Here is a 16,125-nt window from a genome sequence, read left to right as displayed (position 1 = left end):
AACGATGGAGAACAGCAGTAATAATTCACTGGCACGCTGCGGTTGCACACTGAGTTTGGATGTGGTTTGATGAACATAGACTAATCCCCTCATGCATGTGAGGGGATTAGGGATGGACACACCCAGCGTTAAACCCTCACGCTGGTGCAGTGCACTAGACCCTCAATACATTTGGGAGGCTCTGAGCGGAGGCCAAGCACTGAACACAGATGGGGAGGGAACATCAGAGTGCTGATCCCAGGCTGTTCTTGAGCACCTTAAAGAAAGAAAGACTTGTATTTACACGGTGCCTTTCACAATCTCAGGATGTCCCAAAGTGCTTTACAGCCAATTAAGTATAGTCACTGTTTTAATATTCAAAATGCAGCAGCCAATTTATGCACAGCAAGGTCCCACAAACAGCAATGTGATAATGAGCAGATGATCTGATATTTTCAGGTGTTGGTTGAGGGATAAATGTTGGCCAGGAAGCCGGAGAGAGCTCTTTGAAATAGTATCATGGGATCTTTTGCATCCACCTGAGGGGGCAGACGGAGCCTCAGTTTAACGTCTCATCTAAAAGACAGCCCCTCCGACACTGCAGCTCTCCTTCAGTACTGCACTGGAATGCCAGCCTAGAATTTGTGCTCAAGTCTAGTTGGATTAAAAATGGTATTGACGGAGGTCCTAGAGAGATTGGCTGGCTACCAACTGACTGCGTCGCACAAGAAGCCTGAGAACGATCGTCTTTGAGCAGATCGGACGGGACAGTGGAAGGGGTTGAGGGGCAGTCTGTAGTGGGGGAGCTAGCAACATGGATTCTGGAGGGGAGTCAACCTGCCTCTTAACAAGAGTCTGCACGCCCCCAAATAGGGACTGGTGGATGAGGTTTACCCAAGATGGGTCTTGCTGACTGCTAATTGAGTTGTGGGGATTTCAGGTTATTTATTATTTAAGAGTAGAAATAAAATGAACTGCAGATTTCCAAATGAACTCAGATGAATCCCGACTTCTGCTACTATGTCCTGTGTATCGACCAGTCCCCATCAGAGAGAGGAGGCCGAGTACTGGGAGGTGAAAGGACCAACCCTGGTCCCAGTCAATCCCCTGCTCTCTTATTGATAGCATCTGTAGTATGACAGACACCTCAATCACTGAAGAAGGTGGCGTGTGTAGAGAGCTATGGATGACTGGGAGTGAGTAATAAGGTTGTGGTTTACTGCTGAAAGGGGATGAGTAACAAAGGATGAAGTGAACACTGGATACAGTCAATGCGATTATACCGAACAACGCACGAGAAGTGGGAGAGGTCTTTAAAGGTTGTACCTCACCTGTTCTGTGTGAAAGTGGTTTCTCTCTGAGGCTGCCCAATTCCTCTCTGTAACCACCATCCGTGTTGCTTCGTGCATGAGTCAGTTTTGGTTTGGTTACGTGGACGGAGCCTGTCAGCTTGCTCTGCGGCAAATCCAGCGATTGCTTCCTCTTGGGACGGACTGCAGAGCGAGCAACGTCTGCGCGGCGGTCGGGAGCCAGCTCGCTGCCGCTGCCCTTCCAGAGAGAAGGAACCGGTGGGGGGTTAGATCCGGATAGACACATTGGGCTGGTCGTGAAACTGTCAGCAGCCGAGGTCTGGGATCCAAAGCCACTGAGAGACTCGGTCATTCCATTCCACTGACCTGAGATGTTGGTTTTACCTGGATCGTTACCATCGTGTGCGGGCGAAGAACTGGCACCCCCTGTACAGTGAGGGACCAAAGTGGGTGTCACATGGCGCGGTGAGGGGTTTCTATTCACTGCCACAGCATCTTGCTGGTTGTCCCCTGGTAGAGGCTTGTCACTGGGGGCTAAGCTCTGCTGTGGCACTGGAATCAGGTTACTGGTGTCTCCGGTCGACAGGCCCTCCAGTTCTGGGTTAAGGTTTCTACTTAGCCGCTCTCGACCCTGCGATAGTCTCTTCAGCGTCCCCTTGAGTTTTATTCCAGTAGTCTGAATATTAGTCCCCAGACCTTTGTGGGTTATAATGCCTGGATTAGGTGCCGAGGAATAGCCGGTCACCAAATTGTTCTCCTTCAGTGGATTTGGGTTTTCAGGAGATTCCTTGGATGGGTTTTCAGTCAGGATTCTGTTTCCGGAAGGAATGTTTCTTCGCTGTGATGTTTGCTCCGACATGTTGTTCTGGCTGAGCTTTGAAATTCTACCGCCCAAAGACTCAACACTCTCAGTCCTGCTGGGCAAGGCCCTGGACGCTGCCTGCTCTGCCCATGAGGTCCCAGCCTGCGACCTGGTCCTTTGCAGGACTTGTTCTAATTCCTCTCGAAACTGTTGGACGATCTGTAGATCTGTAGAACTCTGAGCTGCAGAGTTAACAGGCCCGTCGGCTACAGTGTTATCCCCCTCACCCTGAAGAGAGCCACACCCAATACACCCGTCCCTCTCCGCACTAGTCGGACTCCGAGCAGAGGTTTTTGAACGAGCCCCACTGCGATCTCGCCTGGACAGGTGGTCACGTCGAGCAAACTCTCTGTTGGACTGTTTCCTCCTGAATAGTCTCAGATCCCGTGGAAGGCCACAGGCTTCACTTCCCAGGTTTCCGTGCTCGGAATTAGGTTCTGGATAAAGGCTGGTGGATTCCTGCGACCAGTCCCCGAGGGACTCACCGCTGGTGAAAGAACCGTCACTGCCTGGCTCCGTGTCAAAGTTCAGTGCAGGGTCCACCATCCCCTCATGAAAGCGAGAAGCAAAGTCTTCTGTACACACGCTGTCCACAGTGTTGGTGTCACTGTGATATCCCTGGTTCTCCATTTGTTGCGGCCCCAGCAATTGCTGCACTCTCCATTCATACTGCTTCTTTCTGGACTCGCCGTCCGCCTCTGCCTCTTGCCTTCCAGGCTCAGCCAAAGGAGTGTTGGCCTGGCACCTTCTGAAACCTGGGCTCGGGTTGGACGCTGCTGTAACATGCTGAGCTCCAGTTGGACTCGAGAAGATTCCTGCGCGATCTTCACATTCTGCAGTTGTGAGACAACATGGGTGCAGTCAGTTCAAGTTCAAGTGTGAGTCACATCAGTCACGGTGATTTCTTTGCCCCTCCAGGAGGTGGGCAGAGTTCCCCAGGTACCAGAAGCCCTCTGATATCCTCACCCAAATGGCCATTCTTCATGTGTGAGCCTAAAACTGAGGGTTGTCAGGCTACTCTACCGGGAGGGGCGGCACCACAGCTCAGCCCAGCACCTGCACCTGACGCCCACAAACTCACACGTTTCAGCCGAGGGCAGTGCATCGCAGTCAGGAGTGGCTGATTTTTGTTTTATCCCCTCCCTAGCCCAGAAATCAAAACCAACTAACTCAACACAGACCAAGATCGTGCAGATCTGTGCGGCTCATTGGGAGCGGACTTTCACACTGAACCATCAGAGGAGCCAGCCCGGGTATCCAGCCCGAGTATCCAGCCCGAGTATCCAGCCCGAGTATCCAGCCCGGGTATACAGCCAGAGTATCCAGCCCGGGTATACAGCCCGGGTATACAGCCAGAGTATCCAGCCCGGGTATCCAGCCCGGGTATACAGCCAGAGTATCCAGCCCGGGTATACAGCCCGGGTATACAGCCAGAGTATCCAGCCCGGGTATCCAGCCCGGGTATCCAGCCCGAGAATCCAGCCCGCGTATCCAGCCCGGGTATCCAGCCAGAGTATACAGCCCGCGTATCCAGCCCGAGTATCCAGCCCGGGTATCCAGCCCGGGTATCCAGCCCGGGTATCCAGCCAGAGTATACAGCCAGAGTATACAGCCCGGGTATACAGCCCGGGTATCCAGCCCGGGTATCCAGCCCGGGTATCCAGCCCGGGTATCCAGCCCGGGTATCCAGCCCGGGTATCCAGCCCGGGTATCCAGCCAGAGTATCCAGCCAGAGTATCCAGCCAAAGTATCCAGCCCTGGAATCCAGCCCTGGAATCCAGCCCTGGAATCCAGCCCTGGAATCCAGCCCTGGAATCCAGCCCTGGAATCCAGCCCGAGTATCCAGCCCGAGTATCCAGCCCGAGTATACAGCCAGAGTATACAGCCCGGGTATACAGCCCGGGTATCCAGCCCGGGTATCCAGCCCGGGTATCCAGCCCGAGTATCCAGCCCGAGTATCCAGCCCGAGTATCCAGCCCGAGTATCCAGCCCGAGTATCCAGCCCGAGTATCCAGCCCGGGTATCCAGCCCGAGTATCCAGCCCGGGTATCCAGCCCGGGTATCCAGCCCGGGTATCCAGCCCGGGTATCCAGCCCGGGTATCCAGCCCGGGTATCCAGCCAGAGTATCCAGCCAGAGTATCCAGCCAGAGTATACAGCCAGAGTATCCAGCCCGGGTATCCAGCCAGAGTATACAGCCAGAGTATCCAGCCCGGGTATCCAGCCAGAGTATACAGCCAGAGTATACAGCCAGAGTATACAGCCCGGGTATCCAGCCCGGGTATCCAGCCCGGGTATCCAGCCCGGGTATCCAGCCCGGGTATCCAGCCCGGGTATCCAGCCAGGGTATCCAGCCAGGGTATCCAGCCAGGGTATCCAGCCAGGGTATCCAGCCCGGGGGTATCCAGCCCGGGGGTATCCAGCCCGGGGGTATCCAGCCCGGGGGTATCCAGCCCGGGGGTATCCAGCCCGGGGGTATCCAGCCCGGGGGTATCCAGCCCGGGGGTATCCAGCCCGGGGGTATCCAGCCCGGGGGTATCCAGCCCGGGGGTATCCAGCCCGGGGGTATCCAGCCCGGGGGTATCCAGCCCGGGGGTATCCAGCCCGGGGGTATCCAGCCCGGGGGTATCCAGCCCGGGGGTATCCAGCCCGGGGGTATCCAGCCCGGGGGTATCCAGCCCGGGGGTATCCAGCCCGGGGGTATCCAGCCCGGGGGTATCCAGCCCGGGTATCCTGGCCGGGTATCCAGCCCGGGTATCCAGCCCGGGTATCCAGCCTCTCTTTTAAATTGTTAACATTTTCATTGGAAAAATGTGCAAAACACACAATGATAAATATAACCAAACAGATTACCTGTCTCAGTAGATCTGGGTACGTGAATAAACACAAATATAACTGGTCACAACTGGAGTATTGTGTCCAGTTCTGGGTGCTGCACTTTAGGAAGGATGTGAAGGCCTTAGAGAGGGTGCAGAGGAGATTTACTAGAATGATTCCAGGGATGAGGGTCTTTAGATAGACTGGAGAAGCTGGGGTTGTTCTCCTTGGAACAGAGACGGTTGCGAGGAGATTTGATAGAGGTATTCAAAATCATGAAGGGTCTAGACAGAATAGATAGAGAGAAACTGTTCCCATTGGCGGAAGGGTCAAGAACCAGAGGGCATAGATTTAAGGTGATTAGCAAAAGAACCAAAGGTCACATGAGGAAAAACTTTTTTACACAGCGAGTGGTTAGGATCTGGAATGCGCTGCCCAAGGGAGTGGTGGAGACAGATTCAATTATGGCCTTCAAAAGGGAACTGGATAAGTACTTGAAACAAAAAAATGTGCAGGGCTACGGGGATAGGGCGGGGCAGTGGGACTAGCTGGATTGCTCGTGCATAGAGCTGGCATGGACTCGATGGGCCGAATGGCCTCCTTCTGTGCTGTAACCTTTCTATAATTCTATAACACAAATCTTACATAGGAACAGGAGAGAGACTGATTCCAAGAACTTCAAAGATTTGTACCAATCCAGCGGTCACTGCTGAGCGTCCGCCAGGGAGCAGAGAGTCACCAAAGGACCCGATTGTGAGAACAGTGTGAGCAAGTCCGAGTTCCAACACCCTGTCAGCTCTAAGGATGGATTAACCTAATGGACCTGAACCTTGGGCCTTGCAGTGATCTCCCCAGTGGGGCCCAATTACACCAACTCCTGGGATGAACCAGGGTCAAATCTGCTGTGAACATTGAGTGTTATGAGCCCTGTGCTCTGACTGTTTGCTGCTTCTGGGTTTAAGTAAATGAAAAGCCGAGGTTTGTATTTGTACCTTAATATGTCCAAGGAACAAAATTAATGTTAAAAAACATCCACAGGTGAAAGTTTGGCTCTGCACCTCCCAATATGTTTTGCATTTCTCCAATCAAATCTATGTAGAAAAATGTCCCAAGGTGCTTCAAAGAGGTGAGATCAAAAAAATGGATACCGAACCACAGGGGGAGATGGGTAATAAAATGTTTGGTCAAAGAGATGGATTTTAAGGAGGTTCTTAAAGGAGGAGAGGGAGGTGAAGAGGTTTAGGGTTTAAAGGATGGAATTCCAGTACGTGAGGCCTTAGCGGCTTAAAGCACGGCCATCAATGGTGGGGACAAAGGGGAGGGAGTAATGCCCAAGAGGCCAGAGTCTGGGGAATGGAGAGTCAGGTTGGGGGGGAGAGGGTGGTTGTAGGGCTGGAGGAAGGTCCTCATCATGTTTGCCCCTCCTAGACTGTCTGCTGAGAGTTTGTGTAGATAAAGTTGTGCTTTGATCTGATTATTGTAAACAATTTTACAACACCAAGTTATAGTCCAGCAATTTTATTTTAAATTCACAAGCTTTCGGAGGCTACCTCCTTCCTCAGGTGAACGATGTGGAAAAATTGATCTGATTAGGGAGAGTTTGCTTGGAATACACAGTGTCAGCTCAGTGGTAGCACTCTCACCTCTGAGCCAGAAGGTTTTGACTTGAACAGTCTTGACTTAACTTGAATGAACTTGAACAGACCCACTCCAGAGACTTGAGCACATAATCTAGGCTGATACTTCAGTGCAGGGAGTGCTGCACTGTCAGAGGTGCCGTCTTTCGGATGAGACATTAAACCAAAGCCCCGTCTGCCCTCTCAGGTGGACGTAAAAGATCCCATGGCACTATTTTGAAGAACAGCAGGGGAGTTCTCCCCTGAGTCCTGGCCAACATTTATCCCTCAACCAACATCACTAAGAAAAAACAGATTATCTGGTCATTATCACGTTGCTGTTTATGGGATCTTGCTGTGCGCAAATTGGCTGCTGTGTTTCCTACATTAGAACTTCATAAAAATACTTCATTGGCTGTAAGGCACTTAGGGATGACCTAAAGTTGTGAAAGGCGCCATATAAATGCAAGTTCTTTCTCTACCCACTAGGGAGGCGAGTGTGGATAGCTGTGGGGGGAGAGGGTTCTCATGATGTGAAGCCTCTTTTGCCCCTGACTGAGATGCAGTTTAATTATACAGCTGGCTGGTTACTTCTGCACAGCCCTTCAGGGTTACCTCGTGTTGAAGAAACCAGTGCAGTGTCCGTGCAGAGTCCTCACATCACCGGGGTGGGTTTTCAACTGGGCACCCGAGCGTAAAACTGGCGAAGTGGATCGGCCGCCTGTAGAGAACCCGCACGATTTTCATCTCCATTGATTTCAGAACCGCAACGTCAATTGTACGTCCTGGTGCCACGTGGAAAATCTACCCCGGTGTGTTTTAAAAGGCTCCATCTCAGAATTCTACAGCTCGTCTTAGTAGGAACGGACATAACATTAAGGATAACAAGAGGCTGGTGTGTTTGCTAGATGGCAGAACAGAACCTTTATTTTGATCTGTAATAGAAATCAACAACAACAATATGCATTTATATAGCGCCTTTAACAAAGTAAAACATCCCACAGGAGTGATTATCAAACAAAATTTGACACCAAGCCACAAAAGGAGATATTAGGACAGGTGCTTGGTCAAAGAGGTGGGGTTTAGGAAGTTTAGGAAGGAGGGGAGAGAGGTAGAGAGGGAGAGGGGTTTAGGGAGGGAATTCCAGAGATCAGGGTCTAGGCAGCTGAAGGCACGGCCGCCAATGGTGCAGCGATGAAAATCGGGGATGCACAAGAGGCCAGAATTGGAGGAACGCAGAGATCTCGGAGGATTGTAGGGCTGGAGGAGGTTACAGAGATAGGGAGGGGCGAGGCCAGGGAGGGATTTGAAAAATAAGAATGAGAATTTTAAAACTGAGGCGTTGCTGGACTGGGAGCCAATGTAGGTCAGTGAGCGCAGGGGTGATGGGTGAACGGGACTTGGTGTGAGTTAGGAATCTGGCCTGACAGCCTGATTGTAAATGAAGTTCTTCAGTTCATTTACCGACTTACGCCAGTCAGAAGGAAGGATGCTGTCGGCTACAGGGGAAGAGACTGAAAGACCCTGCTGGAATGCTGGTTATTGGACGGATGATCTCAGATCTTTTAGAGAAATCGAGGGGTCTAAGGGGGCTTCTTCTAAGCTGTATGGCACTATTTTCTCATTGTTTACAGCATGGCCTAATTCCTAACCTTCTGTATTACTCAATTTAGAAATAAGTAATGAAGTAATTTTGATCTCTACCAGTCTGATCCTACGTGTAATATTTTTGTATCTGAATAGACTGAAGATGTAATCAGAATCCTACACAAACTCCAGTTTGCAATTTCCTGTGGTTGTATAATTATTAATTGGGTTTCATTGTTAGACTGTTGCTGTGTCAGCCTTTGTGAGAGTGGGGGCAATATGAAGAGCATTTCCAGTTAGAGCGCCCAAACAAAAGATGAGGTGCTGTTTCTCGCTCTCTTTGTCCCTCCTCTATCTTTCTCTCTCTCCCCAGTCCCTGGCTACCATTCCTCAGCTACAAGTATGAATAAAACATGCACTGGATCAGGCCCCAACCATGAGCACTGAACGGAACTGGGTTATTTCATTACCTCCATTTTTCATCACTTAAGGCTAATGATTGATGGATTATAATGCACTGCAGGAACTCACCAAGACTTCTTCGACAGCACCTCCCAAACCCGCGACCTCTACCACCTAGAGGGACGAGGGCAGCAGGTACATGGGAACAACACCACCTGCACAGTCCCCTCCAAGTCACACACCATCCCGACTTGGAAATATATCACCGTTCCTTCATCGTCGCTGGGTCAAAATCCTGGAACTCCCTTCCTAACAGCACTGTGGGAGAACCTTCACCACACGGACTGCAGCGGTTCAAGAAGGCGGCTCACCACCACCTTCTCAAGGACAATAAATGCTGGCCTCGCCAGACACACCCACATCCGGAGAACGAATGGAACAGAAATTAGGCAGCCCCTTCCCCAACGTAAATACCCTTTACCCACCTGAAACACCGGTACCTTTTTGTAACAAGGAGAACGGCACTTCTGTGTCCGACAGGGGATCGGCAGCACTGGTACTACCCAGTCCGGTGTCCCTACTGCCGGACTGGCTCCTGTTCAGAGTTCCTTTACAGTACAAACACGAGGAACAGTTACAACAGCAAGAAACAGTTTTATTAAATATCACACATCTGAATCGACTTGGGAACGGCAATCTGGCTGCGCAGCCCGTCACCGGTGTGTGGTGTGTCTCTTGGGCTGCTGTCACCGCTGATCTCGGCATTGTTGTGGAGAGGCACTGAGTGGAGTGGAGTGGGGGTGCTTCCTTCGCGGGGTGGGGGGGGGGGAAAGTGAGGGAGGGGAAGGAACATAATCTCGAGTACAGCAGCTTGATGATTATAGTATTGGACTAGCGACCCAGAGTTCAAATCTCACCATTATACGTTGTGCAATTGAATCCAATAAACCTGTACTGTACCAAAAGTGTCCATCCTCATTCTCCACACATTGCCCAGACCCTTACTCCAATACTGTACCAAAAGTGTCCATCCTCATTCTCCACACACTGCCCCAGACCCTTACTCCAATACTGTACCACTGTGTCCATCCTCATTCTCCACACACTGCCCCAGACCCTTACTCCAATACTGTACCAAAAGTGTCCATCCTCATTCTCCACACACTGCCCCAGACCCTTACTCCAATACTGTACCAAAAGTGTCCATCCTCATTCTCCACACACTGCCCCAGACCCTTACTCCAATACTGTACCACTGTGTCCATCCTCATTCTCCACACACTGCCCAGACCCTTACTCCAATACTGTACCACTGTGTCCATCCTCATTCTCCACACACTGCCCAGACCCTTACTCCAATACTGTACCACTGTGTCCATCCTCATTCTCCACACACTGCCCAGACCCTTACTCCAATACTGTACCACTGTGTCCATCCTCATTCTCCACACACTGCCCAGACCCTTACTCCAATACTGTACCAAAAGTGTCCATCCTCATTCTCCACACACTACCCCAGACCCTTACTCCAATACTGTACCACTGTGTCCATCCTCATTCTCCACACACTGCCCAGACCCTTACTCCAATACTGTACCACTGTGTCCATCCTCATTCTCCACACACTACCCCAGACCCTTACTCCAATACTGTACCAAAAGTGTCCATCCTCATTCTCCACACACTGCCCAGACCCTTACTCCAATACTGTACCACTGTGTCCATCCTCATTCTCCACACACTACCCCAGACCCTTACTCCAATACTGTACCACTGTGTCCATCCTCATTCTCCACACACTGCCCAGACCCTTACTCCAATACTGTACCACTGTGTCCATCCTCATTCTCCACACACTACCCCAGACCCTTACTCCAATACTGTACCAAAAGTGTCCATCCTCATTCTCCACACATTGCCCAGACCCTTACTCCAATACTGTACCACTGTGTCCATCCTCATTCTCCACACACTACCCCAGACCCTTACTCCAATACTGTACCACTGTGTCCATCCTCATTCTCCACACATTGCCCAGACCCTTACTCCAATACTGTACCAAAAGTGTCCATCCTCATTCTCCACACACTGCCCCAGACCCTTACTCCAATACTGTACCACTGTGTCCATCCTCATTCTCCACACACTGCCCAGACCCTTACTCCAATACTGTACCAAAAGTGTCCATCCTCATTCTCCACACATTGCCCAGACCCTTACTCCAATACTGTACCACTGTGTCCATCCTCATTCTCCACACACTGCCCAGACCCTTACTCCAATACTGTACCAAAAGTGTCCATCCTCATTCTCCACACACTGCCCCAGACCCTTACTCCAATACTGTACCACTGTGTCCATCCTCATTCTCCACACATTGCCCAGACCCTTACTCCAATACTGTACCAAAAGTGTCCATCCTCATTCTCCACACACTGCCCCAGACCCTTACTCCAATACTGTACCACTGTGTCCATCCTCATTCTCCACACACTGCCCAGACCCTTACTCCAATACTGTACCAAAAGTGTCCATCCTCATTCTCCACACACTACCCCAGACCCTTACTCCAATACTGTACCACTGTGTCCATCCTCATTCTCCACACACTGCCCAGACCCTTACTCCAATACTGTACCACTGTGTCCATCCTCATTCTCCACACACTACCCCAGACCCTTACTCCAATACTGTACCAAAAGTGTCCATCCTCATTCTCCACACACTGCCCAGACCCTTACTCCAATACTGTACCACTGTGTCCATCCTCATTCTCCACACACTACCCCAGACCCTTACTCCAATACTGTACCACTGTGTCCATCCTCATTCTCCACACATTGCCCAGACCCTTACTCCAATACTGTACCACTGTGTCCATCCTCATTCTCCACACACTGCCCAGACCCTTACTCCAATACTGTACCAAAAGTGTCCATCCTCATTCTCCACACATTGCCCAGACCCTTACTCCAATACTGTACCACTGTGTCCATCCTCATTCTCCACACACTGCCCAGACCCTTACTCCAATACTGTACCACTGTGTCCATCCTCATTCTCCACACATTGCCCAGACCCTTACTCCAATACTGTACCACTGTGTCCATCCTCATTCTCCACACACTGCCCAGACCCTTACTCCAATACTGTACCACTGTGTCCATCCTCATTCTCCACACACTACCCCAGACCCTTACTCCAATACTGTACCACTGTGTCCATCCTCATTCTCCACACATTGCCCAGACCCTTACTCCAATACTGTACCACTGTGTCCATCCTCATTCTCCACACACTGCCCAGACCCTTACTCCAATACTGTACCAAAAGTGTCCATCCTCATTCTCCACACACTGCCCCAGACCCTTACTCCAATACTGTACCACTGTGTCCATCCTCATTCTCCACACACTGCCCAGACCCTTACTCCAATACTGTACCAAAAGTGTCCATCCTCATTCTCCACACATTGCCCAGACCCTTACTCCAATACTGTACCACTGTGTCCATCCTCATTCTCCACACACTGCCCAGACCCTTACTCCAATACTGTACCAAAAGTGTCCATCCTCATTCTCCACACACTGCCCCAGACCCTTACTCCAATACTGTACCACTGTGTCCATCCTCATTCTCCACACATTGCCCAGACCCTTACTCCAATACTGTACCAAAAGTGTCCATCCTCATTCTCCACACACTGCCCCAGACCCTTACTCCAATACTGTACCACTGTGTCCATCCTCATTCTCCACACATTGCCCAGACCCTTACTCCAATACTGTACCACTGTGTCCATCCTCATTCTCCACACACTACCCCAGACCCTTACTCCAATACTGTACCAAAAGTGTCCATCCTCATTCTCCACACACTACCCCAGACCCTTACTCCAATACTGTACCACTGTGTCCATCCTCATTCTCCACACATTGCCCAGACCCTTACTCCAATACTGTACCAAAAGTGTCCATCCTCATTCTCCACACACTGCCCAGACCCTTACTCCAATACTGTACCACTGTGTCCATCCTCATTCTCCACACACTGCCCCAGACCTGTTGGCCACAGTGCAGTTCTGTCCCTAGTAACTGAAGGCTATTCCCACTATCAGATAGAATTGTATTATTAATGTGATACTGGCTCTTTTGCCAATGGGATAAAATGACTGACCCCCACCTGTCCTTCTGGAGAGCTCCGCGGTATTTCTGAAGGAGATGCTGTCGGTCAGGCTACCAGCTGTTCGCTGTCCATGCACACTTAATATTGAAACCTATGAAAGGATCACACAAAAGGATCAGAGTCATTATCACCATAACAGCATCAAGGCTAAACCGATCCGTCTACAAATTACCAAGAGTTTAACACTGGGTCATGAGAGCAGTTCTGGACACGGGGAGCGAGGGGACGGGACACGGGGAGCGAGGGGACGGGACACGGGGAGCGAGGGGATTGTATTCGGAGACTGAGGGGATTGTAGGGATCTCTCCTGACAAGAAGGCCGAGGCACATTATTGGTGTACAGTGGAGAGAACTTCACTCTCCAGCAGGCCTTGGAATGTTCAGTGCCAACACCTCACCGCGGGCACAAAATTAGAAAGACAAAAAAAGTTTGGAAAAAGAACAAACAGTCCTAAACGGGTCTGAATTGAGATGAAGTCAAAAGGTCTAATTATAGTCACTCCAGTCTGAGTTCACTCCTGATATCAGAGCCCGACTGAGAAAGCACGTGACAACTGAAGCAGAAGCAGCCTGAGGAGGGACACTACGAAACTCCAATTCGGAGCCAACCCTGGTTACAAGTGCAAGGGTAGTTTTAGATAAGGTGATAATTCAGTCTCTGCTTTACCTGCAGCTGGCTGAGCTGAGCATCAATGGAATCCATCAGATAGTCACAGTGATCTTTCATGGGCTGCGATGCAGTTTCACTTTGGACCAGACTCTCTGCCTCCATCCCTGCACAAAAAAAAGGCAAATTATTTCAAAACAGCACACACAATATTGCACAATAAGTGATTGTGTTTAATTGTTTATTTTGAACAAATTAAAGAGCTGAATTTTTCAACCCATTATACAATGTTCCGTCCCTTTATTGAAAAGTATTGCCCTCCTTTTCTTAATCTTTTTTCAACCCTTCAGTAAGATTTTGTGAAGCAAAATTTCAGTCCTTGCTTAATTGACATGGACAGCAGGGCCCCAAAATTCCGCAGGAGCTCCCCCCGTCTCTCACCATAATCCCTGGAGAAACAACGTAAACAGGGCCCGGGTAGAGGGCAGCCTGGGATCAGCATAGTGAGCGAGAGTATAGAGCCAGGCACTGCGTAGAGGCAGGAATCATTCATTAATGCTCTGCGGCAACGAGTAAAACAAAACAGATGTTTGGATGTGTTAAAAGGTCGATGTTGAGCCACTTTATAAATCATTGGTGCGACCGCACTTAGAATACTGGGCACCACAGTCGAAAAATTATGGTGCAGCCGTTGGAAGGATACAGAAGAGAGCAACCAGAATGATTGAGGGAATGGAGGGATTAGATTATGAGGAGCGATTGTGTAAATTGGACATGTTCCCACTGGAATGGAGAAGGTTGGGAGGTGATGTGATTGCTGTTTGTGGATTCTAAAGGGACTAGGTAATGTAAACCGTGACAAGCTATTCCACCTGGTGGAATGCCATAGTGGAGGGTCCCTTCATACTTTAAATCAAATCACTTGCTGTTTGTCCTTAATCAGAATTAATGTCCAGAAATAGCGATGGAAACAATGAATGAGGGCACTCTGCGCCTGAGTCTGACAGTGTCAAAAACATTCAGACTTTTGTTTTCTTTTTAATTGTCTGCAGGTGGAAGACATTACACATTCAAAACAGTTTTTTTTTTCAATCCTATTTTATCAATTACCCAAATCTGGATCATACCATTAGATGACCAGATTTTATCAAGATGTGGAGATGCCGGTGATGGACTGGGGTTGACAATTGTAAACAATTTTACAACACCAAGTTATAGTCCAACAATTTTTATTTGAAATCTACAAGCTTTCGGAGGCTTCCTCCTTCGTCACCTGACGAAGGAGGAAGCCTCCGAAAGCTTGTAGATTTCAAATAAAAATTGTTGGACTATAACTTGGTGTTGTAAAATTGTTTACAGATTTTATCAAATTTAACTGGACGGTGAAAATGTCACTGCAGTGTTCAATTACCGCCACTGGAGGTCCTCGGCGAGCTACGGTCCTTTTATTTTGCACTGTGAAGGTGGGTTTATGTCAGTAAAGGGAATGTAATTAATTCCTTTCTACTTTTGGTAGCCAGTGTCAGCAGCGAGCACTGCCAGGTCAGGTACGGCACGGGTTAGAGGAAGAGTAAATCTCTCTCTAAAACAAAAAGCAAAATACTGCAGATGCCAGAAATATGAAATAGAAACACAAGATTCTGGAAACAGTCAGCATGTCAGCCAGCATCTGTGGAGGGAGAAAGAAAGACGTGCATTTATAGAGAGCCTTTCACGGCCTCTGGACATCACAAAGTACGTCACAGCCAATGAAGTACTTTTGAAGTGTAGACACTGTTGTAATTTGCGCACAGCAAGGTCCCACAAACAGCAATGAGACAATGTCCAGAAAATCTGTTTTGGTGATGTTGGTTGAGGGATAAATATTGGGCACGAGAGGTAGAGTTAATATTTCAGATCGATGATGAAAGGCACTGTGTGAGACACCAAATATACCAAAAACCAGGAAGGTAACATTCCCTTTTGTAACATTTCACATAATTTGCAGGGCTATGGGGAAAGAGCGGGGGAGTGGGACTAATTGGATAGCTCTTTCAAAGGGCCGGCACAGTCACGATGGGCCCAATGGCCTCCTTCTGTGCTGTAAGATTCTATGACAATCACTACACTTGGCCTCAGGCTTAAAGAGGGGAAGCTCGGCAGGTTCCTGCTCCTGGTCACTGTCCAGCTGGTTGTACCTGTGTGTGGATATCAGAGGGGGACATGATTTGGCTTGTTTGTCACGTCCACCATGGTTCCATAGCCTGCTGATACTTAACGTCAAGGGTCACACATGAATGAAGGCCACTCGTGCGAGCTCTCCTGTGAAACTGTGGCTCCAGCAAGGGGTCAGGCATGGCGGGGGAGGGCGTGATGGGACGGTGAGAGAATAATGGTGGGAAACTACGTGACAAAATACTCTGAATTTACAGGACAAAGTGGGACACAAAGCAAGTAACAGTTGGGCAAAGAGGAAGTCTGGGATACAGTCAGGGAGACTGAGCTCTGTCACATGATTGTCAGGGGCTATGTGGCCACACAGATCCAACAGATGGCGGCAGATGTGTTTACACCTGATCACTGTGAGTGTGCAGGTAACAGGCTTGTGTGATACAGGGTGTATTCCCCCACCCCACCCCGCCTCAACCCCCTCCACGCCCGGGGCAGGGTCATCAATTTGTAGAGGCCAGGAGCACCCTCCCCCCATTCTAGGTATTTTAGGGGACAAAAAATGTACGGCCCTCGAAGACGTGACTGGACTGTTGGGTGAGCAAGATATAGG

The 16,125-nt window shown here is 49.8% G+C and overlaps 1 protein-coding gene across 1 annotated transcript in view; it reads right to left on the bottom strand.

Annotated features, from left to right (window-relative positions):
* Nucleotides 1-16,125, bottom strand: part of si:ch211-102c2.8 (uncharacterized) — a 107,285-nt gene that overhangs the window by 71,707 nt on the left and 19,453 nt on the right. Inside the window, exons 2-5 of the mRNA XM_068005606.1 lie at nucleotides 13,425-13,531; nucleotides 12,755-12,848; nucleotides 9,058-9,180; nucleotides 1,311-2,984 (exon numbers count right to left, since the gene is read on the bottom strand). Of these exons, the coding sequence (XP_067861707.1) occupies nucleotides 1,311-2,984; nucleotides 9,058-9,180; nucleotides 12,755-12,848; nucleotides 13,425-13,529 (1,996 nt within the window). The 5' untranslated portion in view covers nucleotides 13,530-13,531. The remainder of the gene's footprint in view (nucleotides 1-1,310; nucleotides 2,985-9,057; nucleotides 9,181-12,754; nucleotides 12,849-13,424; nucleotides 13,532-16,125) is intronic.

This window comes from Heptranchias perlo, chromosome 25 (genome assembly GCF_035084215.1).
Source record: "Heptranchias perlo isolate sHepPer1 chromosome 25, sHepPer1.hap1, whole genome shotgun sequence".
Taxonomy (NCBI): Eukaryota; Metazoa; Chordata; class Chondrichthyes; order Hexanchiformes; family Hexanchidae; genus Heptranchias; species Heptranchias perlo.
Note: the sequence above shows the minus strand (reverse complement) of the source record. Positions and strands in the feature narration are given on the sequence as shown.